The sequence below is a fragment of the Tyto alba genome, unplaced genomic scaffold (assembly GCF_018691265.1).
Source record: "Tyto alba isolate M040663 unplaced genomic scaffold, T.alba_DEE_v4.0 Super-Scaffold_22, whole genome shotgun sequence".
Taxonomy (NCBI): Eukaryota; Metazoa; Chordata; class Aves; order Strigiformes; family Tytonidae; genus Tyto; species Tyto alba.
The window spans coordinates 23,449,532-23,474,979 of NW_024881296.1; the positions used below are offsets into that span (position 1 = coordinate 23,449,532).

General features: G+C 40.0%; 1 protein-coding gene across 6 annotated transcripts in view; it reads left to right on the forward strand.

Moving 5' to 3' along the window:
• The window catches only part of TIAM2 (TIAM Rac1 associated GEF 2), a 174,945-nt gene that overhangs the window by 75,900 nt on the left and 73,597 nt on the right, over nt 1-25,448 (forward strand). For 5 of the 6 annotated variants that reach the window (XM_042795771.1, XM_042795775.1, XM_042795774.1 and 2 more), the window contains 5 exons: nt 5,955-6,066; nt 7,168-8,370; nt 14,221-14,656; nt 19,427-19,599; nt 20,661-20,885. In XM_042795771.1, coding sequence (XP_042651705.1) covers nt 7,174-8,370; nt 14,221-14,656; nt 19,427-19,599; nt 20,661-20,885 — 2,031 coding nt within the window. In that variant the 5' untranslated portion in view covers nt 5,955-6,066; nt 7,168-7,173. Of the gene's footprint in view, nt 1-5,954; nt 6,067-7,134; nt 8,371-14,220; nt 14,657-19,426; nt 19,600-20,660; nt 20,886-25,448 lie in introns of all 6 variants that reach the window. The other variant, XM_042795773.1, reaches the window with a different exon arrangement.

The window sequence follows — 25,448 nt, forward strand, 5'->3', positions numbered from 1 at the left end:
AAGACCTTTCAGATCACTGAGTTTATTTCCCCTTCAAGGGCAGGAAATAGACCCTTTGACATACCGACTCTAACTACTGCAGCTACTGCATTAAGCCAAGATGTTAGCTGGCATTCCTTTTTTTTTTTTTTTTTTTTTTTAACAAGCTTAATGGCTTTTATTTAAATGGATGTGCACTTTAGCCATTGTGTATAAATTCAATAACATTTACAAATGGTGAAATTTGTTTTTCCTGCCAAAGAAAAATAAGTCCCTAGGGATTTAGATTGTGTCGGCACTGGTGTAATATGATAAGGATCTTCAGGCTTGACTCAACCTTCCATATTGCTCTAACTTAAAAGCTATAAAGCATAGTTTAATCAAGATGCCAATGTCTTGGACCCAGAAGAATGAGTTGAGTAAAAGAAGTAATCATGTCCCAGGTACGGGATGTTTAATTCTGATGCGATATATCTGTGATGCAGTGTAGACCTGTTGGGATTGTTATTTTAAGAGAAGCAACCAGAGAAAGAGATTAGCCCTTTCTTACTTAAATTGTGAAATTAGAAGTCTGTATGCAATGGAGCTATGATTCACAGCATGAAAAGAAGTGTCTGGGGTCATAATGACTACTTAATGTTTAATGGAAAAAACAATTGGTTTTAATTTGATCTGTGAGCTACCAAACAGTTCCTAATACAGGAGGCTATAACTCTAAGGAGACTAATGAGTGAGTGAGGAATTCTGGCTTCATAATGTATTTTTAAGGCAAAATGGTCCTATTTTTTTTAAAGAAAGGCATACTTGTGGTGTTTTGGTTATTCATTCTTTAAATACAGTGGGATATAATACGAAGTATCCTGCCAAGAATACCATGGTATAATTATTATAGTATATTTTTATAATAGGAATGTGATTGAGATTGCAGGAATAAGAAATCTGCTTCTGATTTGTGGAATCACATGACCAAAGTGTGTAGTTCTAAAAAATACTGTAAATTGTTTCCAGTAAGAAACTCCACATTTAATCCAGCTACAGCATTGTGCTAACCTGCCTCCCTCATTAATTTCATATATCTGTTCATACACAGTGGTGAAGGAGGGGGAGAACATTCTAGCATTCTATATTACTTTCATATTTAAAAACAGAGTAAAAGTTAATTAAAACTTCAAACCTGTATTTCTGTATCCCTGTAAGAATTCACAAAGCACATTGATTCTTTGCAAAACTTATGAACACGTTAGTATCTGATAGTTGACGTTTCTAAGACTTTATAAGCCAGTTAAAATGGACAGTGTTTTAACCGTTAGGTGAATGAGAATGTAAAAGTAGTTTGAAAGAAAAAATAGGAATTTCTCTGTCAATTAAAAAAAAAAAAAAAATCACAAAAGAAGCTTTTCTGGATGTAAAAGACCACTAACGTGGTTGCTGTACATCAAAACCTGCAACATTTCTAGCTAGATCTGCTGTTAAAAGAAAACAAGTTGGCCATTTCATATGAATGAGGGGGCTTTCTGTTTCCTTTTTTATTGCTCTGAAATACTTTCAGCTTCTCCATTATCCCAGCTCCACTAATCCTGACGACAGCCTCCTGCAGTGCACTTGGGAGCCGCGCACTTGGGGCAGCCGCCCATGGCACGGCCCCTTTTCCCCTCTCCGCAGCTCAGAGCCCTCGCCTGCCCGCGGGGGAGCACGGTTTTCATTCTCAGCAGAAAGCCTACATGATGCCCTCCTCTTGCTTCGTTACTAGAGAGTAGTTGATGGGGTGTACTCTGCCCTTTGCATATAAAGGCCCTTTGTGCTTCTATCACTGCAAAGAGAGTTGAACCTCTGCCTTTCTTTGGCAGACGTTTGTACCCACGCAGATGGCTGTGAGGGACTGTGCAGGTACTCGAGGACTGGTCCTATGCCCTCTTAAAAGGTACCTCACTGGTGCAGGTAACAATTCCCCTGTTGGTGGAGAAAGTCTTAAGAGGTTGTGACACATGGTTGCTGCATAAGCTACAAGTAGGAATAAAATGCTCGGTTATTTTATTTCTTTTTCTGAATAATTTTTTTGTCCTTTCTTCAAGGGAAGGCCTTCTGAAAAAGTTTAAACTGTGTCCTGGCATGTCCTTGTAAAGAAATGAAAAGGTGCAGGCTCTGATTTTTTAGGTGTGTTTCTAGCTCTTACTCCAGCTCTTCTTTCAAGAGCCTTTTTATTCTTAAAAGACAGGAGGTTTTAAATTTAAGCTCTTCTGCTATGCATAAAGTGTTATTGTTCCAGGTAACTGAAGGCTCTCATGAGTTCCTGAATTTCTTAATGAGTCCTCTCTCAGTGGTGCTAATTTGATGGGATGATGTTATCCTCATCTGGACCAATCCATATTGTTCTTTTGTTGTTGTTTTTGCCATTTTTGCATCGATACCATGTTTAGTGAAGTGAGAATCAAGTTCTCTGTACCTCATCGGTAGATTTTCAGGGAAGCTCCAGCAAGGTTTAGATGGTTTGTTGATCACTTAGTATATATTTACCAGTGAAGGTTTGTTGTTCACCAGCCGTCTAGAGAATTAAAAGCATCAAAATACATCAGAGAGATAGCTTTGGTGCAAATGTTTCCGTCTCATGAGGGTAACTTCTCAATCCAGGCTAAAGCTTAACATTGCTACGGCTGACATTAGTTGAGCTCTTACAACAAACAACCCCGGGTGGTGAGATTGTCAGTCCCGGTCAGGGAAATCTGCTGAACCTCTGTAGGAAGATGCTACCACAATCTCTTCCCCTTTTGTAACTGGTATATGGCCACCATCCGATGCTGTCTTTGTTTGTGGAGCATTCAGTCTCCTTACAGCTCTGTGCTTGCCTCCTGTCAGTCTGGAGCTTGCTGTTTTCTGACTTGTAGTTTTAAAGTTTCAGCCTGCTCAGTGTGACTGTACTGGAAGCAGATGGCTGGCAGTAGCTAAATCATGTTTGGTGTCTGTTCCTTCTATGGCAGATGAGACCAGCACAGGAACTTGTGTCTCTTTACTCAGATCTCCCACTAATTCAAAATACAATAATTCCTTGTTGTATCTTAAAAGCAAACCTAGTATTGGGATATTGTTGTATGGTTCAGTTTTGCTTGCAATATGGTTAGTGAGTCAAGCTTTGTAAACCTTTATTTTTAGAGATTAAGACTGGGGAGGAAAGCACCCGTGCAATTGCAGAGCACCGCTTGTACATGCTCTCACCTTAATCTTAAGAAAGGCATTTTCCCCTCTAGCATTTACAAAGCAGTCTAGTTGCGGTGGTGTCAATGAGCGAATATAGGTGGCAGGCGTTTCTCCAGAATGGCTCCTGAGCTTATGTATTTGGTTTTTGGAGCCAAAAAAGTCTAGGGGAGCTTTATGTTGAGAAGCCCCAAGGTGGGGAAATACGTTTTTAGCTCTGGGGTTATGATTTGTGTTAATTATTGGGTGTGGTGGGGATGGTGGGGTTCCCAGATTAGTATGTTTGCTTAGCTGTGTTTTTTGAATGTGTCAAGGGGAACCAGGGTGAAGATTAAAAACTTCTTTTTTAGGGAATGTGGGTATAATTGAAAGCAAATAAACTCTTAATAGTCGTCTTCAGGCTCAGTGAGCTGCTTTGTAAATATACTGATTGTAGTTGCAGAAAATATTCATAGAAACTGGTTTTGCTCACAAGAAGTATTCAGCCCTCCGCATAAGAAGAGAGAAAAGTGTTTTGTCTTCTGTGGTGGTAGGTTGCTGTGAGAAATATAAGGGAAGCTGAGCTCTGTCCCCTGCACTGTAATTTCCAGTGCTTCCACAGTTCAAATAATGTAAAATGTGTGAGTGTTTGGAGCGAGTGCAGCCAGAGCTTGACCACAACAGCCTGCCTGCCCCAGTGTCGCGCTGCCTTTGGGCACAAGCCAACTCCCCCCACCCCCCCCCCACCATTGTAACGAGCAGAAAGAAAGTCACCCCACACAAGTGTGAGACAAGAGAAAGGCATCGCAGCTGATTTTCAGGGTAATGGTCTTCGTGCAGACTCGCAGATGCCCAGATTGGTTATCGCAGCGTGCACAAATGTTTAGCCTACCGTAGCATTCTGGACGGCTGGGGTGCTGAGAAAAATCCCTCAGGGCTATTACTATGGGATTTATTGACTGTTCTGTTGTACTGCTGACTGATTCCTGCACAGACTGAGACACTGTTTTGTAGACATCTTTCCCTGAGATAAATTTATTCGTTCATCCACTATGTGACCTGTGTATTGGATCAGACATGTACAATGGACCCTGTAGCAGCAGCTCAAGCCTTGACGAATTGAATGTCTATCTTCTGAGGTTCATGACAGCAGCTTGCTCGCTACCCACTCTGTTAAAAGGATTACCTAACTATTGCACAATCACTATGGAGACCAGATGGTCTTTTTGCCTGTTTCTTTAGACAAATTGGGTTCAGTGTTCCCTTATGAATAGATATAAGCCTTTCAAAGCCCCCTTGTTGAATGTACTTTCTGCTCCCAGATGAAGAATTCTGAGTGTAAACTCATTGCTTGTTTGTGGTCTGTGTCTCCTGGATCGAGTAAGGCAGTTTTGCTGGGGGTTTGCAATTTTTTCAGCAATTTAGAGATTAGGAAGTTTGTGTGTTGTCTTCTGTTTGCCTTGAATCAAAATTCTTTTGTTCAATCCATGTTGCATATGACATTTTTGAAACTGTTTACATAAATGGGTGCAATTAGCAGCATTGGCAGATGAAACCTGCAAGGCAAGGGTGTCCTAAATAACAACCTTCCAAATTGTTAGAGAGAATAAGCAAGTTAAAGAGACTTTATTTTTCTTTTTTTTTTTTTTTTCAAGCATAAGATGAAATTTCTGTGGCTTATCTGTTTTATCAAATATCTTTGTGTTAGCAGCCATGAATTTGTGTTTCTAGGTCTGTAGCATCTCTAGCATGATCCAAAAGGATATATCTCTTCTAAGTCATTTATTTGCTAACGTTTTTCTAGGCTTGCTGTTAAGACTGGTTTTAGTTCTAGTTTGCAACCTTTACTTTTGTTTTTAGTAAGGTTAGCAAAATACCTAGGTTACTAGTGAATTCCTTTATCTATCCTCAAGGTTCTTACACAGTAAATAGCTACAAAACAAGTCAAAAAGAGCAAAACTCTGCGAGTTCAAATCAGGTAGCTACTCAATTGAAAATTATGACCAGTAGCCACTGAATTTATGCAGAAAATATTACTTTTGGGGGTAGCGTATTAAGAATGGCTTCTAGCTAAAACATATGTTCCAAAACTGAGCCTAAGATCTTTTATAGCTTAATTTCTGCCGTGTGTTTCAATCTCAACTGTTGGAGTGTTCTGTGAAATTCAGCTCCTGTCCTTTTTGTTTTAAGTTGTGGCCTTTGTGTGCCAAGTGAAGAGCCAATACGTTCAGATGGTCAGGAAGAACTTGCATCTTGTTACCTTTGGGTGTGTGCAGTGCTTGGTGCTGCCTTTTTCTTGTTTTACTAGCAGATTAACTTAAAACCAGAACAAACCTAAAGAAGAGAGGTTACAGAGTTGTTGGTGGAGTGAATTACATGGTGGCCTTTTGCTGCAAGGGTCATAGTTGGAATCCAGGCACAGGGAAGGATAAACAGATGCTGTGAGACATTGCTCTGATCAGTTTGGTCCACATTGTAATAGAGCACTGCACAATCCTGCCATCTGTAGTTGGTCTTCCAAAAAGAAACCTGGAGGGGGCTCAAAATTTGCCCTAATTTGTCAGTGAGAGGAAAAAAGTACAGAATTAGAAAATAAAACACTTACCCAAACAGTGACTTAATTTTATTAATTCAATGTCAGTTGTTAAAATACATTGATAAAAATGTGTGTCTAATGTCCAGGAATCCCCTTAACCAGACCTTCTCCATTTGTAACTTCGGTCAGATATTTTTTTGGTATTCATTTTGCTTACAGCTGGAGTAAGTTCTATTCAACTGAGAACCCTTTTTTGTCTGGTGTTTTCTAGGAAGGCTGCGTGCAACTCCATCCTGGTTTTGGCAAGTGTAGTGGCTGGCCACGAAGACAATACAGAGCATGCTAACTGCTAACCGTGCCCGTGTTTGAGAGTGATCCGACAGGTCTGCTCTGCATTTTATACTGTGCTTTTCATCTAAAAGTGCTAAGGGCTAGAAGTATGGATGTTAAAATACATACAAACTCTAGAAGATAAGATTATTGCTTTCACAGTGGCTTATTTTGGCAAAATTTTAATGACTCTGCAGTGTATTCTCCTAAGAGTGATAGTCTGAGATCCAACATGCCAAAAAGCACAGTGCTGATGGAAAAAAATGCTTTGATGTTGTTTCTGTAAATTACAAACAGTGAATATTCACTCCAAGTAACAAAAAGAACAAATTGATCCTTTTTACTTTGGGGTACACTTTATGTAGGTCCAAAATCTTCAGTCATCTCACTAGGGCAATTTGACTGCTCCAGTGTGTGCTATTCACTGTGAATTCAGTAAAAAGCTGAAGAGCATTTTACTAGTTACAGCAGTTTACTGAAGTGAACTATCAAACTGTGCCATGCAGAATGAACATAATACAGTTTTGTGCTGTGATGGAGGATAAGGCTATTTGCTAATCAAGTTATTTTTTACCTTTTTTTTTTTTTTTTTTTTTTTTTTTGGCATGGGGTATTTTCCTTTCTCCTGTATTGACTCCATTTAAACACAGAGTTGGGGTTTGCTGAACAGTTTATTGAGGCAACACTTGGTTGCACAGAAACCAGTCAAGCTGAAACTGCAGCGGGCTTGTCTCCTGGCAGAAGGGATTTCTCTGAAAGTACAGTTCACTTTACATCTGAGTTATGATTATTTTGCTGTCTCCCTTTCATTATACCATTGTTCTTGGGAGCCAGAGATTTAGTAAGTTATAAGAAAAGGATGTTGCCAAGGGTGTGGGTGGAGAAAGGTGTTGACATGATTTCAATGGAGCTAGATTCCAGCTTTATAACAGGGGGGTAATGAAGCATACAGAGAATAGGCTTTCCTAGCCTGCCCATAAAATAAGTTCAGTAATGAATTTAATGTTGTAAATGGCTATTTAATGGCTTTTTTGAAACCATTGTTTCATACAATTTTTTAAAAAGGCATTTTCCTGTGTAGAGGATAAAAATGGTCTGTTACTTTTCTCTCTGTCTTCTAGCGATTGTTTCTAATGAAATTCTTCTTAATTTAGTGGAAAATGGGGAATTCAGAAAGCCAGTACAGTCTTCAGGGATCAAAAAATCATGCTGCTGCTACAGCTGGTGCCAAGCAGAAGCCTTGCTCTCTGAAAATTCACAGCATTCATGCTAAAGATGAAAAATCTTGCTCTATGCATGGATGGGGACATACCAGTAGCAGCTCAACCTACAAATCGAGGTCCCTTGCCAGAAGTTGCCTTTCGCACTTCAAGAGTAGTCAGCCTTATTCATCTAGACTCGGTGAGACTGTGGTGAAGGTCTCTAAAAGCAATGCCCATGCCAAACACAGGAAAAACGCCTCAGGGGACTACTGCCAAGGAAATAACACGGTGTTTTTGCCTGAGAACGGTTTCCACTATATTGGCCTTCAAGCTGCAAGTAATCATGCTGCCTCTCGAGAATGCAATGGACACATTTTAAATTGCTACGGAAAGAATGAGAGTCTGGCATCAACTTCCCCATCAGAGGACAGGAGGAGTCCGAAAGTTCTCATTAAAACACTGGGGAAGCTGGATGGTTGCTTGAGGGTTGAGTTCCACAACAGCAGCAACAGCAAAGTACCAACCGAGGAGTCTAGTGGACCGGTCCAGTTGCTGAGGTATTCGCCTGCCTTGGAATCTAAGCCAAATAACCTGCTCGATGTCAGGAGGAACTCCAGTGCAGACTGTTCTTCAAGCCATCGTCTGTCACCTACTGATTCAAGGCTTCGATCTAGTAAAGGAAGCTCCCTCAGCTCTGAGTCTTCTTGGTATGACTCTCTATGGGGAAATGCTGGGGATGTCAATGAGTTGGACGGTCCGTATTTGACCAGGAGTACTCCAGATACAAGCATTCATGCCAGTTTCCCAGCAAGTGACAACAAGAAGTCTTTCAACCAAAGCTCATCTCTTTCCTCACTCAGAGATCTCTATAAGGATACAAATTTGGAAAGCACTCCTCCACCTGGGATCAGGTTGTCTGATGAGTACATTGACACTCGTGGTAGCCTAAGCAACCGAGTCTCGTTTGCCTCAGACATTGATGTTCCCTCCCGGGTAGAGCAGGGAAGTCCTGCACATTATTCCTCCTATACACTCCCATGCAGAAAGTCCAAGCCCCTCAGTGAGGATGCATCCAAGAAGGATACATTAAAAAACCGAATGCGACGCATCAGTGACTGGACGGGAAGTCTCTCAAGGAAGAAAAGGAAGCTGCAGGTATGTACAAACGCCACCCTAAGTGCCTGAAAGTTTGTTTGTAGATTCCTCTTATAAATGCAGTGACTGTATCATGTTTGTCTTTCTCACAGGATAATTACTTGCTAATCTCATTTAGTAATTCGTGGAATTCTGACTATTGTTGCATCCCTGGAGATGTCTGAAATGTCAACAGCAAAAAAAGATATACGTTTGTGTATGCAAGTTTTCCTTCCCTGTTTTGTCACCTTCTTAGCTAACTCGAATCTCTGCAGCCTAATTTCTCAGTGAATTAGCTTTTGAAATAATTGCATTACTTTAAAAGTGATTTGGAGTTTTTAAGCCTTCTCTTTATTTCAACTATGAAAATATAACCTAGATATCATATATATGCTATGAATCAGCATACATTATCTAAAGAATGTGGAAGGAGCAGTAGAAGGATGTTATAAATATCTTCACAGGTATTCCCTATTTTTATTACTGGCTTCACCACGCAGTTTGGTTTCACTGTCAGTCCCTCTCTAGCAAGGCGAGCAACTGTAGAGTATCGACCAGAGCTGTTGATTCTGCCTCCACCTGCTCTGAAGGCATTACATGGAGTGCCCTTCTCCTTCCTGCGTGTCAGCTTAGTTTGCCAGATGGAAAAATTTGTGTTGCCATCTGGCTTGCCAGGAGATGGTGATGTGAAGGAAGAGATGGGAGGATGGCAAGAGGAGGGGAAAGGATATTTCTTTAGAAGAATTTAAAGCTAATGCCATTAATAGGAATTTAGGATGCCTGTGGTCAGGAATGAAATTCTCATCTCTAGCTGTAGGCCCCAGAATTGGCTCTTTAAATGCCAGACTGTGCCTGGACTTCTGCACATGAATTCACAAGCTGAGATGGAGGGCAGAGACTGGTTTTGGTTTGGATTTTTTTTTTTTGGTGTTCCTCATACAGGAACAGTCACTGTGCTTCTCTAAATGAAGGGTCTGCTCCTTTTTAGTATCTTGAGTGTGCTGGCCATTTCAGAAGTGAGCAGAGTGAAGAGAGCACATATTTCTGCAACTTAGGCAGCAGATAAGCAGTAAATCATAACACGTGCTTTATGTGGCATGTAGAGCAAATGTTGTCTCCCGTGTTGGGAATTCAGACAGGTATTGTGCTTAGCAGGCATCTGTCATTGCAATCTAAAACTCTGATGGACCCTTAGGCTCAGAAATGAGGTCAGTGAAAGGTTTGCCAGTGTAAATCCTAGGTAAGGGCTACAGAACTGGGAAAATGAAAATGAAAGCCATTTATTTGGATCACTTCTTTTGTGAGTTGGTCCTCATGTTTTTTATCAGATGCTGTCTTTTCACCTTCTTACTCAGCTGTGAAAGAGAAGGCAGAAAAACTGGAATCAATGTAGAACCTCAGTGCCTTGTGCCAGGATTCTTCACCGGTTTCAACATCCATGGCTGTTCTGGATTTTACAGCCAGGCTTTACATATGATCTCTGCATCCCAGACCTTTGCTATGTATTACTTAGTTATGACATTTTCAGATTGGTATTTGTGGTGCACAATTCATAGCTGTTTTGAATTCACTGTGCAGTGAACTGACTTCAGATACAGCAAGGAAATTTGGCTGGAGAGATTGCATCAAACTTGAATCTGATTCTGGTAGAAGGAAATCAGCCCCAGCTCCAAAAATGGTGATTTCTTAGAAAAAAAGGCATAGGAAATAATTAGTCATTGATTTTTATCAGACAAGTATCCAGAAACAGGAAGGCTAAGAAGGATAACGAATGCTTTATGATTTTGCCTTCCTCGTGGGGCTTGGTCAGCTCCTTTCCGCCTTGTGTGCTTTGAGTAATTTGCCGTCCTTTCTGGGGGTTGCCTTGTTGTAGTTTGGTAACGAATTATACACTTGCTGGGTTCTTTGGCTTAAAAATGCAGAAGTACCATGTGTGGTTATGATCGGTCAGATAGTTAGTCCTTGTTTGTAGGACTGTTCATCACAGCAGTTATAGCCTCTGTGCTTTGCTCTGAACAACGTGTCCCTTCCTCAGTACATTACTAATAGCTGATTGTGAGTCACTGGGCTGAACGTAGGTGAAAGCTGGGATATTTCCCAATAAGTAGGCCTAAGTGCTGGTGCTGGCTGTGTGGATAGGTCCCTCCGGCTGCCTGAGCAGAAACAAGTCAGCCAAGCCTCCTGCTTCATGGAGATGCAGGACCAGGGGCAAAGTCTTGGGATATTGAGGCTAGTCCCTTGCCACTAGAAAGGCAGTGGAGTTTAACACCCTTCATGAACAAATTGCAGCTTAAAATCAGGTGGGCTTTTCCCCATCTTGAAAGTTGTTTCCAAACTCTCTTACTCTGATGTTTACTAATTTGCAGAGCAAATGTAATCCCGGCTAGTTTGTTCTGATGCCAGTATCACCCACTACTTGAGTTATCCCTCCCTATTATTTAATCTGTTATGATTTATTTAAAGGGAGAAATGGTATCTTTTCTTGGTCTGCATTTTTAGAGCTATGCAGATTTTCTTTGGTCTTCTGTTTTAAGATAGGAAGTCTGTTTCCTTTTCATTCCGGCACCCTTCCTCTGCACCTGTTTTAAATCATCCATAAACAGATTTGGATATGGGATATTCCAGAGAAGCCCTCAGCTGTGCCCTGAATAGTGACTTGGATGTTTCCTTATGTCTGACTTGATCTGATACTTGATCTGATATATCCTGGAATTGAATTTGCCTTTCTAATACTGGTCTCACATCAAGACTTGCAGTAATTCTGTGCCATGACCCAGCTTCTGTTGCACAAGGGTGTCCTAATGTGTTCCCTTGATGCACCACTGCTTCTTTGCTGCATGGCATGTCCTCATTTAGTTTAATCCTTGCTGAAATGAAACTGGGGAGATGCTGTATCATAGTACACTATGTATGAGCAGCAAAGTATATGTGATGGATGTGAGACCTGTGGAAAGAATTTAGCCAGGCTTGTTGCAGTCAGACACTGCTGGAGGTGGTGGTGTAAACTCAATGTGCAACTATATAACATGGAGAAAATGAGCAAATGCTGTGTAAAGTGCACATCCAGCCACCAGAAACAGCTGCTTCAGATAGGTTCTTCAATGAAGTGAATAGGTTCTTTAATGCAAATTATTTCAGAAATTTCCCGACTTTGAGCCAGAGACATGAAGTGTGATATAAAAACAATTTAAGAGAAAAGTACATTGAAACAACCTCTTTATTTGGCTTGAAAACTGGCATTAGATTCTACTTTCAGCTTGTGTCTTAATGAATTTAGCAGGCTGCATTGTTTCCTGCACTGTTCTTTACAACTAATTATTACATGCATTATTTTGTCTAACTGGTATCTTAGCCACTTTATCTTTTGCAGTATCTGTAACTATTCCAGGTTATATATCAGACATTGAGACTGCTTGAATGCAGCTGATCAGAAACAATGGTAGTTTTCTATCATCACTAGATACAACAGAGTGAAAACGAGCAGAAAGTCGCCTGGCAGGGAAACCACGACCAGCAGCAATTTGGGTCAGACCTTTTCAGTGGTGACCAGATACTGCTACAGCGATGGCCTCCCTGAGGACCAGCAGAAACTCTGTGACTCTGCCAATTCTGTTCTTTAAAAAAATTAAAATACAAGTGATGTTGTCATGGTGAAGTGTATATATTTATTTTGGATCCTGTGTCCATTTACTCTGCTCTGGTACTTTCTAATTTCTGTGCTTTCCGTGTGCGTGGAGAAAACATAGGATGTGGTTAGTGGCTGTTCCATGGACAGGTTGTATCCCACTCTTTTCATTAATGTTTGGTGTTCCAGTAGTGACCCTTCACAGCAGACACATTCCTATATATGCATCTCATGTTGTTTTTCTTACTAGTGCTTTGGGACTCAAAGAAATACATATTCATAATAGACTGTATGTTAATGCTTTCTAGAGGACACTGACAGTTCCTGGAGAATAATTGAACAATTAAAATACAGGATTTTGGCATACACATATAGTGACAGTAATTAAAAGGAAGGTGGAAAAAGGTTCCAGTATCCCACCAAACTGTAGATGTCCAGCACAGTTGTATGCTCATGTTGTATGGTCTCTTTGTGGGCATAAACACGTTACACATGTGATTATTTTCCTCCCCTGCTATGTCCCCTGAGATTTCACTCCCTTTACGGTATAAAAAGCAAAACTGTTGATGTTTAGGGAGTCACTCTCAGAGAACGCTGATTAATACTCTGAAATAAGATTTGAGGAAGGTGCTCCGTAACCAGAATTGGATCCTTGTCACAAGACACAGTGATCTGAAAAGCCAGACTTTAACTTCAGCATACCATAAGAGAATGTGGATTTCAGTTCAAGTTGGCTTTTGCAAGTCCACGACCAGCAGTGTCCTGCTGCTTGAGAAGTGGCTTGTCTAGCGAAGCTTGGGAGGGCGTGCAGTCCCACTGTTGCTCTTGGCTGCATGCTGGACGTCCTGATGCTATCAAAACACGGCACAGCGTTTCCGCTGCAGTTTTGAAGAGCATCAAGTAGGAAGCAAAGGAACAAAAAAGTAGTTGCTTTCAAAGCTGCTGGTGAGAGCAGCTCACAGGAGACCAAGGTTTATTTACTTTATTCATGTACAGAAGTCTATGAGCAAATAAATGCTTTTAGAGAGGCAGTCTAAACTTGAAAGTATAATAGCTTTATTATTACTGAAGATAATAGCTTCACTTCTTGAATTGTTGATAGCCATCTTTTCTCTTCCCTCACACTTTTATTGAAAAAGGCAGCAGGTTTTTTGTGCTGTATGTTCTTAAACTTTTGTTGCTTTCAAATAGCATCAGCAACGCTTGAGTTGGGAAGACAATAAATGGTTTCTTATGGTGGATGATGTGGTTCTTGACAGTGAAGTTAGCCCTAGGAGCTTTGTCTTGGGTAGTACAAAAATCCTTGTCCGTCACTGGAGCCTGGGAGAATTGGGAGCAGTCAGCACATTACGGGGAAAGGCTGAAGAAAGAAAAGGCCTAATCTGCCAACAAGGCCCCATGTCGGCAAGCAGTGACAGGAAATGGGCCTATGTTATGATCCATATCACAAGGCACAGCTGAAATCATACGATCAAGCCTGAGTATTTAAAATAAAACTGACCAGTCCTCTCAATACTAGGGATGAAGTTGCACAATGCAATTAAGAGAAAGTCAAGCTCCCGAGGGGTTTCCAGCAAGTCAGAAAATACACAGATCTGCAGCCTGGAAGTAGATTTGTGCAAGTCAGCAAGCACATCTGTCTTTTTTTAAATTACATCTTCTGATACATCAGATTTTTGTCAATTGTTCAATACTAACAAGATTAAAATATTCTCAACTCTTGACCCTTTTTATGTTGGTTAAGCACAGTTTATATGACAAATAGAAAGCAAAGGTAAAATCAGTTTAGCTCTGCTGAAGCTAAATGTAGCTGCCTCTCGTAGATAGGGTGTCACCAAAGTATTGAAAGCCCTGAAATAATAAACTTGTGACTCTGTTCCTGCTTGTACTCATAAAGACGTGTAAGTGGTGGTGCCTTTCAGCCGGAGGATGTGGTTGTCTCCTGGAGTCCCTCAGGCCTCAGCCAGGAGAAGCCCCAGTAGTTACTAGTGAATTTGGAGATCACTTGCAGGTGTCTGAGTTACCAAAGCTTACAGGCTTAATGGTTAGGGTTTAATGGGGCTCTGCTGAGAAAACCATGAATGGTGGCACTGACCTACTGAGGCAAAGCTTACACTGGAAAGAGGTGGCCCTTAATGAAGGAACTGGCCATGGCTAAACATGAAACAAATTTACATGTCAAATGAGGTGTGTCTTTTCATCGTAGCTCTGGTGACTGATCACTGACAAATTCCTTTTCTGCACAGGAGCCAAAGTGTAAAGATGGGAGCGAATACTTTGACAGCAGAATGGACAACTTTGCCATGGACATGCTGGCACCATCTCAGCTCTCTGCTTTGCTGTGGTCACCTGGTTCCAGCCACGTCCTTTCTCAGAGAAGCGAGTCCACCAATGCGGTCAGTAGTGATGCCCTGAGGCAGAACATTTATGAAAACTTCATGCGAGAGCTGGAGATGAGCAGGACAAACTTGGAGAACACTGAGACCTCATCAGAAACGGAGGACTCCAGCGGCGAGTCCCTCAGCTCCTTGGAGCAACTGGACTTGTTGTATGAGAAAGAGCAAGGAGTGGTGCGCAAGGCAGGGTGGCTGTTTTTCAAACCCCTGGTGACCCTGCAGAAGGAGAAGAAGCTGGAGCTGGTCACACGGCGGAAATGGAAGCAGTACTGGGTCACACTCAAAGGTAAACCACCGCATTGTTCCTTCAACGTGGCAGCAGCAGTTGTTTCCATTGTGTCTCAGCAACTTTTTGTGCATGCTGGTTTCTGCTAGCAGGTTTAGAGGGATCAGAAATACATGCCTAACTTTACATGGTCTACCCACACGCTTAAAGTGGAGTATGTGCCTAAGCAACCCACTGAATTGAGGGGGTGCTCATGTCTTTACTATTGCTTGTGCAGCCTTGTGTTTCATACCATAGTGGTAATTTGTTTGTTTGACTTCCCAGTTTCTGTACTCATGCAGAATTGGGGGTTTAGAAGATGCTTGTGGATGTTTGGAGGTCAAACATCTGAGGCTTAGCTGCCGTGGACCGCTCCCAGGGCTCACCAGTCTTCCTCCTTTCCCTGGATGGTCTTTCACCTTGCCTGCTCTTCCCAGTACCAACTCCTGCTCATGCTTTTGGCATGTCCACCTTCCCATCTTCTCCTGCTGTGACACAGCCCTGTGAGAAGGCAATCCACTGGAGAGGGGCTGCTGCTGGTGGGCTGTGGTGTGATTGCTGTGCTCAGCGCTACACTCGTGGTGCACATTGGTGGCTCAGAGCAATCTAGTGGGTAGGTGTGTGGCAAGAAGTGCATGGTGTCAGGAAGTGTGAGAAGGAAAATAACACCTGTTGTGGGGAGGAAGAGGAATTTAACGGGTGAGTTCATAGATTTTATTTTTTTTTTTTTAATTGTATCCAAAGGATTTGCCTTTCCCTAAATATAATGCTAAGTTAATGAATAAGGAAATGATCAAACTTAATAATTTCCTAGCATATCTGGGGCTGGAGGGGAGAAAATAACTTTCCACAGGTTGCCCTTTTCAAAATTCTGCATGGGTGTAGACCTGAAGAAAAATGAACAGCAAACAGCAAGAGCTGGGAATGTTCTCCTTGATAGTGCTGATTTAAAAGAAACAAATTCACAAGAATGTAGCAATACTGACTAATAATTCAGAGACCTGTTATCAAGGGATCAAAATGTAGGCAGTCTTAACAGTTTAAATCACTTATCCTGATCATTGTATAGCATGATTCAAACTCACAAGCAGTGTATACAAAGGGAAAAACAATATCTGAATTCTACCCTCTTATTGTATGTGTTTACATTATGCCTCTTCTACAATTCAATATGAGTTTGATCTGCCTCTTCTAAAATTCAAGTAGTTTCCGAACAATCCTATCAAAACTCTAAACTGAAGTACATTATATATTAATTAGTAGTTTGTGCATTTCTGGGATAATGAAGCTCTGGGAAGGAATTTAGGTGCTTCATGTTTGGTTCTTTGCTATTAAATTGCCTTATTGGTGACCTTGAAAAAGTAATGTCCCTTCTTGCTACCTGAATTTTCCCAGCTATAAAAAAGGACTAATAAAATTATTTGTAAAAAGCTTTATTAACTTCTAACATTATAAGAAGTATTAAACACAATGCTTTTTACTTTGGGTGGGTGGTATGGCTGCATTCATGGTGCAGAATCTCTTCCGCTTTGTTAACTGTTTTAAATATACATTCCTCATTTCCTTGATCTCATACCTTTATTGTCTGTGGAGACTTCTGATGCCAAAATAAACTCGCCTGTCTGGATATCAAGGCGTAGTTCTGTTTTCATAATATGCTATATCAAGATCAAGGTGCTTGCTTTGGTTCTCCTTATAGAGAGTTTTAAATAAATCTGTATTTAATTTGTTCTTGAAGTTTAAATAGCCAAGATATTTAAAAATATGACTTAAAATAGCCACATATGCAAATGGAGAACAGCATGTTTCTTTGCACTCTATTGAGATGTGTTTAATTATAAATATGCAGAAGGCTTATAACCATCTGGTTACCTGCCAGACTTCAAAGTATACATGTCCTGAGGCCTCTGCTCCACTTTCAGGGCCACCAAGACCTGAGCTTGAATAGTGACCCTTTAACAAGAGGAGTCCTCTTTTCCATCTGTCCTGTCTAATTAGTTTATTTTAACAAGGGAAATTGCTTTTCCCTTGCCCTCCCCCTTCAGTTAAAGTTTTGATTAAAATACTTGGACAATAATCAGTCCTGGTGGGTCTGTCAGAGTTTATGAAACTAGCTGTTTCCAGGGATCACTTGGCTTGACCTGAAGATGTACCTGGGGTGCCATATACCTGAACACACATGCGTGCCCTTCAAAATTTTTGATTTATGTACGTATAAACTGTCAGGATAAAAAAAGACCTATCTTTAGTTACTTTTTTGATAACACATATGAGAAATATGGGATTTTAAAGTAGAACTTAATTTACACTTTCCTGAAATGCAGAAGTGTAAGTGGTTGTACAGTCCTGCTGCTGAGTACAAGAGGGGACTTGGTTTTGTTGGTTTAGTTTGCCCTGTTATGTTGAACTGATGACAGAAGTGCCATACCTGATATACAAACTATACCCTTCTTTTTGAACTGCAGAGATCTCCAAGTGTTTCTGTGTCATAAAGAAGATTAGCTGAGGGCTGCTGAGGGGAAAGGATAGGACCAACTCTATAGCATTTGCTCTTACCCTAAATATTCTGCCAGACACCCTGGAATAGGAAAACAGTAATAGGTAAAGGTGTACTTAAGTAGTATAGAGGCACTTCTATTTATTGGATTCCTTCCTTTGAAAACTTTTCAGTTATCTGTTGATTTGGTCAGTAACCTCTGATATAGATTTCTCTTTTTCTTGTAACTGTTGTATATTCATTGGCATTGGAGAATGTGATGAAATCCATCTGATGGTTCTCACTTTTTATACACTTTAGATTTGGGCTGTATGAGGACCATTGTATTCTACCTTATAACTTCTCACAGCAAATGTGTCCCATAAACTCTAGTAGGCCCAGATTTCCCCTTTATCAGACAGAAACCTTGATTTTGGTTCTGATTTCAGATTTGGCTTTTGAGGAAGCTCCCCTTAAATTTACATGACTTATGTGTCTGGGATTTTTAGCACAGCATTCAGTGTAAATTTTAGAGAATTACTAAAATAAAGGTTGAACTCTGTTTCTACTTGTCTATTTTAAAAGTATCCACAGAGGAAACATTTCTGTTTTGCAGGTTTTGCTGTGTGTCCTTGATACGCACTTCCTAGGCATATTTGCATGTGCATACGTACAGACACTGTGTCACACAGAGAAACACCAACAGCCTGAAAGCAAGTCAACACAAAAATCTCAGTTTTGCTGCTGCCCTGTGTCGTGATGCCTCTTTGATGTGAAGGAAGAACTACAACAAAAAGTGGGCTAGAGACATGATAATGCTGTAGCCCTAGCAAACTCAATTCTTGTATAGGCAGAATTTCAGGTCCTTTACTGAATATGTATAGGGTTTACAGCAGTAATATATTCATAGATTACTAGGCCCTAAGGGACCACTGTGATCATTTAGTTTGACTTGCTTAGTAATGCAGCCATAGGTCTTCTCTAAATTAATTTCTGAATGGATTTGGGCATATCTTTTGGAGAAGGCTTGCCTTGCTGGAGAATCCACCATCAGCCTCAAGTTATTCTAACTGCTTAGGTTATCCTCAGTTTTCAAAATGTATTTATAGCATCTGGTCTTAGTTCTTCCAGGTTAAGCATTCAGACATAGTATAGTACTAAATTATCTTCCAAATTAAGAAGAAGAAGAAAAAAGTTATTAAACTGCCATTTCTCAGGGGTGAAAGTGAGGTCTGTTTACTTATTTTCTCTGGATGCACAACTAGCCTAAGAAATTATTTAGAAGTCTAGTTTATAACTAGATTATTTTATTAATGCAGTTCAGTCTCTGACCCCTTGAACAGGCAAATCGGTGCATCTCAGAGGACAGTGGATTGTAACATGGGGCAGGAATGAAAGGCTGGTGGGGATGGAGGGCACAGGCCCTTCTTGAGCCAGCTTTATTGCCAAAGGCAACATGACAATGTAGTCATGCTGCTGGGGACTGTGATCAAGTCTCCTCTGCTGTCCTTCAGAAGTAATTCCTCTTCTTACACTCAGGATTGTCATTGTCAAGTTTGTTTTCTGGATGCAAGTTCCATACCTTAGATGTTATACTATCTAGAAGACTGAATGTGCTCAAGCTCAGCCCCTTTAAACTGTTTTAAATTACTCAGAATTGTATTTTTCTGCAATTTCCAGGTACATTGAAGAAAATCAGGTTTAAATTTGAGAAATTTATTCACTAAGTCTGTTTGAAGACAAAAGTTTCTGCAAATCTTTTCAACAGATACAAAGATTTCTTAGGTAGCTGTGATGAGGGTGTTGGTTCAATTTAATAAAGAAACACAAAAGCTGATTTAACTAAGCAGGAATTAATATTTTCTACATGCTTTAACATGTTAATAGGCCGAGTTTATCCACAGAATCACAGAATGGTTTGGGTTGGAAGAGACCTTTAAAGATACATAGTCCAACCCCCCTGCCATGGGCAGGGACATCTTTCATTAGATCAGGTTACTCAAACCCTACCCAATCTGACCTTGAACACCTCCATATTGAGGTATCCTGTTTTATTTTTTAAGCCTATGGATGTTTGTTGTGTCCCTATTAGATGTCTGTTCCAACTTTTCATTTGCAAATTCATTGTTAACTTTTACTTATTTTCCAGTTTAGAAGATCTTCCTTTTTTCTCTATTTCAGAAGAGGGAGAGAACTGATACTGTCTGTCACTGATGGGTGTCTTAATTCACAAAAGCATTAATATAAGAGAATTGAAATGGGAGATTTGGAACTTACTTTCTCCTTATGGTTTTGTGTTCCTCTGAATTGCAAAGGTTGTACTCTGCTGTTTTACGAGACTTATGGAAGGAACTCAATGGAGCAGAGCAGTTTGCCTCGATATGCCCTGTTTGCAGAAGACAGTATAGTTCAGTCTGTTCCAGAACATCCCAAGAAAGAAAACGTGTTCTGTCTCAGCAATTCTTTTGGAGATGTCTACCTATTTCAGGTAACATTATGCATATGTAACTTTGTGGTTGTTTTCATTTTAGGATGAGTTTGTGAGTATGGACATGCATCTCTGTGATTGTATATACCATGCACACACATGCATCATGCTTGTGCCTTTGACTTAAAAATAATAATGTAATTATGCTATTAAACCATGCTATTATAATATTGATTTAAGTACATGATATGATTTCAGGTATATGATATTACACCAGTAGGCTCAGACAGTTATGGTTCAGAAATAGAAAGAACAAAGATCATACATCTGCAAGACTCTTTTGGTACTTCGTTGTTACAAGCTTCTAGAAAATCAGCTTTATTAATAAATTGTTTCACATCTATTAGGATTTCATCCTTACAGAATGCTGTGCTCAACCCTGGATGTGCTGGCCTCAAAGACAGTTTGTTTAAGGTGTTCAAAAAAAGAAGGCTAAAAATAATCCAAAGATCTTGGCTGCTTAACTGCACCACTAGAAATGTTAATAAAGAACAGTATTGTATGGAACTACCTGCATAGAAACATGTTGATTCATAGGCACACATGTAAATATCTCCAGAGATGCTTTGTGCAGATGTATTTTCTTTACCTTGCTGTCCTTTCTTCACTGACTTGGCAAACTTGGCATTAACTTGGCACACAGTTCTCCTCAGGCCTTACATGTAAAATCTTCTCTGTTGCCATGTTACGTGCAGAAGAGGAGGTTTATCTTTGAAACCTGGTGGGTTTTACCTTAATTAATTGGCGGGATGACAGATGCCAGTCACATCTTTCCCACAGCTTGTGGGGCTCAGTTGTGTTCCTGGAGCTCTCAGACCTTGCAGGTCCAAGAAGCAGAAGCTGAAGTTTGGAGGCAAGTCATGATGGAATGCCGGAAAAGCTCACACTTCCTTTATTTGCATAGTTTTAAAGACAAAAGCTTATTTCACTTGTTTTAAGATAAAGTGCCTAAGATCACAGTGAACCCATCAAGCACTTCATGTCCTAGAGCTGCTGATTTGTAATTTTTTTTTTTCCCCTCTTGTATACTCATAATGTTGCTCTGTTGATTTGTTTCACAGGCAACAAGCCAGACGGATCTGGAAAACTGGGTTACTGCTATACATTCAGCCTGTGCTTCACTTTTTGCGAAGAAGCTTGGGAAAGAGGACACCGTTAGGCTGCTGAAAAATCAAACGAAGAGTCTCTTTCAGAAGATTGACATGGATGGCAAGATGAAAAAGATGGCAGAGTTGCAGCTCTCAATTGTTAGCGATCCAAAAAACAGGAAGGCCATAGAGAATCAGGTACTGGAAAAAATATTTTTATGGGAGCATATTTATCATTATTTCTTGCTTTGGGCTCTGACTGTCAGTGCTTTCTAGACCTGAGAGTAATTGTCCTGGGGATAGCTGGCATGGTACTTGTAGTTATTGCCAGGTTTCTACAGCAGTTCAAAGCAGCACGGGAGGTAGGCCCCCTCAAAGCTGCAAATCAGGGTGATCTGTTTTATGAGCATAACGCTATTTCTTTTCTCTTCTGGAAAAATGTAATTAATTTTCACTGTTTTATGATATACTTAGCTGTTAATATCTAGCTGTTACATGGCATACTGCAGAATATAAAGCATGTTTTGTGAGTAGTTTATTATTTAATTGCAGTAGAGATTTAAGAATAGGTACTTAGCAATACTGTTCTGCGTCTTAAGTCAGGATGTGAAGAGTACTTTATCTAAGTAAAATTGGAGGAAGGACTGAGGCAGACAAAAGCATATGCTTCACTTGAAATTTAGACATGACTAGAAGTCTGGGATCCACTAAGCTTCTTAAAAAGCCCCTTAGGAGTCTAAATGGGAACAAGAAGTCAAGACTGGAGCTTTCCATCTTAAGTGGAAAAGCACTGCCATAAGTAACATTGGCAGCCACTGGAGCATTATACCAGTATCAACTCAAAGAAAAGGGGGACACTTAGTCACTAGCATCACTTCTTGTAACACTTTCTGGTTGCGTGCTGGGAATTTTTTATCTCAGTGTAAGCCCAAGGCCTATCACTGTTTCGCTTGGGAGAGCTAACATAGTGAAGGCAAGGTTTTTACCCAGGGCTGGAGCAGACAAAATGTTTGCATTCAAACTTGTGTCTAGGCTAATTTTGTTTTGTTGCAGCAAGAGATGAGCAGAGTCATCAATTGCCTCCCCGCTGCAAATCTGAGTATGGCTTCTGAATGCCTGATGTGTTATTCTGATCATGTTTTCATATTACAGTGGTAGGAATTCCTGAAGTTTGGCTGAAACAGCAGCTTAGTGCTGAGGAAGATTCACTACTAAGTTTTGTTTTTAAAACAAAACCCAGAACAACTGCCCCAAAATTTAATGTTCATTGTGTGTATGTACCTTGGGATTTTAGCCAAGTCATGCCTAAGTACAAAAGATCAGGGCAGACTGATGAGCAGCTAGAACTGTTCCTCAGTGAAAATGGTCATCTTGCTGTCTGTATGGTGGTGCATAGACATCAAGCTTTACTCTTTTCGCACTTCTAGCACGTGAACCAGGAATCACTCCCGTGATACTTTATGGAAGTACATCTTGAGGTATTGACATCTTGCCCATGTCCCCAGTTTTGCAGGCAGCGACTGGCAGAAGATGCTTTAATTAGACATGTTTAGTGTTTAGGCAAAGACTTCACTACCCAGAGCCTCTTGTGTACTAAACTTACCTAGTAGTTTAGCCTAATAGGTCTGTGGACTGAGGTCACCATATCTTTTATTTCATTAGGCCATTAACAGAAGACATGTGATAATTTAAATTTGTTGACTGGTATTTGAAAGCCCATCCCTACCTGCCTTTCCAGTCAGAGTAGCTATTGCTCTGTCATTACTTTAGGCTGCACATTATGGCCTCTTGAGTAGCAGCTGAAGTTTATTTCCTTTGATCCAATACATCATAATTATGTTTCTTTGGTTAGTGGAACGCTTTTAGTTTCGGGAATTCAATGCTTATAGTATTTAAGATTGTTACTATACTGGTTTGAACTTGACAAAGGGCAGACTGGCTGGTACTGACTTCACTGTCAAGCTCTTGTACCCCATTTCAGTCTGAAGCTATATGAGCAGAGTTCAAAAAGTATGCAGGTTTGTGTAGGAATTTGTGGTGCAGATGTTTGTAAGCCCTTTGAGTGCTCAGATGTTCATAATTTATTTCTAGGTCATGTTATTTCATGGTCCATAGCCTAGTGAGGTGAATGGAGGAGGAAAAACATTAAGTATCCTTTTATTAAAGTAGGTTTTGAGACCTATATACAGATTTCTAGAGATATTAGTTATTGTAATATGTGTTGCACTGAGGAAAAATCATTGCGTATATTAACCTAATTTACCCCTCCTGCCATTAGATGCTAACGCTAGTAGTTTATTTAGTAAGATGAAGAGTATTAATGATGCTCTCTTAATATCAGTTAATTAGATGTTCTGTCCTTGAACAACTGCCTTTGTTTTCCAGCTCAGTCCGTGGAATAAGTTGGCTGTGTTCTGTTAGAACTAAAATCAATCACTAGGGCTACAGAAGATTTATTCCTGTTAATCTTCTGTCTATGAATGTCTTAAAACGTAGAATGGGGGGCAAACCAGTGAGACAAAGAGTGAGATGGATCATGTGCAAACATCCACTAGTTAGCAAACAATAAATTTATAATGAGCCTTTTCTCCGGTCTTGATACCTTTGATCTCTATAAAATCTCTCCTTACAATTGCTGAAGGTTTGTTGGCAAAGGCACTTCAGAGAAAAGTCAATAGATAACAGGGTTTCCTAGTCTTTTGATTTGATATCTCAGACATTGGCTTTTTCAAAGGAAAAAAAAAATCTTGATGTAATTAGTAACCAAGAATTCTTAATATCTTTAGTAAGCTAGCAGTTTTGAAAAAACATTATTCCTGAGGGAAAAGTTTGCATGTGTGTTGCTCAGTTATTTAGTAACTGTGGTTGTCTAGTTGTCTTTTTCCCACTTTGAATAACAAGAGGAATATAAATTCTCGATTGGGTTTTGTGTAAAGTTTCTGGTGTTTTCAATCATGTGGCAGTTATGATTCCTCCATGCTAAAGTATATTGTATTGCCAGTACTGGAGTTTATAAGCATGCCCTACATCCTGTGCTGGAAAACTTCCCTGGTGATGTATTTTGGGAAGTCAATGGAAATAGTGTGATTAACTTCAAACGGACCATGGTAGTTTTTTTATGTAGAAAGATGAGGCACAGTCTTAATTTGTTTCCACTGGGGAATTATGTTGGAAACTGTGAGTTCTATATCATTTCTCCTTTTCCTTCCTATTCCTTAGAAAAACAGCCACCCAACCTCAGCTTTCTATTTTCTTTCTCAGCTGTATTGATTTAAAACCAGTACTTCTCTGCTGAGGACGTAGTAATTCATGGGGCTTTACAAGCAGCAAAATCTTTTCTTATTTCACCGTTACCATCACTTGAAAGGCAGTTGCAGTAAGGAAATGCAGACTTCTAAAATTACTATGGGTATTGTAATGTACACACATGTTTCTTTTTGGTGTCCAGCAAATGGACTGGAAAAGCTCATCTGATACTATCTTTTAAATTTGGTGTATTTGAAGACTAGAAATTGATAAAGCTAGTGCTAGACAGAAGAAGCACAAACAAAAAAATTACAAAGAAAATGTTGGTTTTCTAGAGAAATGATTGTTTTAGAGATTTGATGCTATCTGAATGGATTGAGAAGTGTCTTCAGCTTTGTGGCCTAGATCAGGGATTCTCTCTATCTGGGTTTACTGGTTCAATAATAGTCTTAATAACTGTTTAAGAGAAGATGACAGCCCTTCATATAGCTATTGGTATCATTGGGCAGTTTAGAAGAGATCAGCGAAGCATCTGTGAGAGTACATACAGCAGCCAGTCCCAGTAGGCCACTGGCAGCATGGCTGGAAATCCCAAGTCTGCACATACTACTTACAGCCACGTGCATTTATATTACTATATACACTAAATATGTTGTGGGTGGTGGTATTCCCCCAGGGTGTAACTTCTCCCCTAAAATGAAGAGAATTAGGATGAAAGGTAGCAAGTTTGAAAATCCCCTGGCACAGAGATGAATTTCAAAGCCCGTATTTAAAAAAAAAAAATTCTAGTTTTCTTAGCTGTTTAACCTGCTAGAGAAATCACAGTGTTTGCTGTGAGCATGGAGCACTGTCTCACTGCTACTGAAGTTAGTGAAAGGGATTATTAGCATTTATTCAGAGCTCTTTTAACAAAATATTGCACATCAAGTCCAAACTGTGGCTGTCTGTGCCTGTACAACTGGTTTTAATGGGATGGAAAAACTACCTCACAGTAAGGACACTGCAGCTCTGGGTGTACTTCTTTATGTACTTCATACATAAATCTATTCTGTTGTCTCACTTTAGAACAATAATATGAATAATAGTTGATTGGAAACATTCTGGGTTTTTCTCTGCAAATACTAATATGTTGGTATAATCGTGTTTTCCAAGCTATTCAGAGATTTCTGATGTGATTCATATTTTCTGTGCACATGATACTTAATTTACTTATCAGATGGATTTGAACATGGGTATTTACTTGCAGGCACTGAAATGATGAGGCGTTAATGAGAAGAACAGGCACATGCTTGGAGATATTTTTTATGGAGGTCTTCATATGTGTCCTCCAACTAAAAGTGGTTTATCTCTTGCCATAAAAAAATAAGGGGATCAGTAAGGTGATGGCCTATTTACTCTCATACTGCTTAAATCGATTAGTACCCATTCTTCCCTTCCCGGTAGTGGTGTTTGGCTTTTTGCACAGAGCATAACTTCATTACTTTTTTTTGGTTTAAAACGTACCTGCCTCTTTCT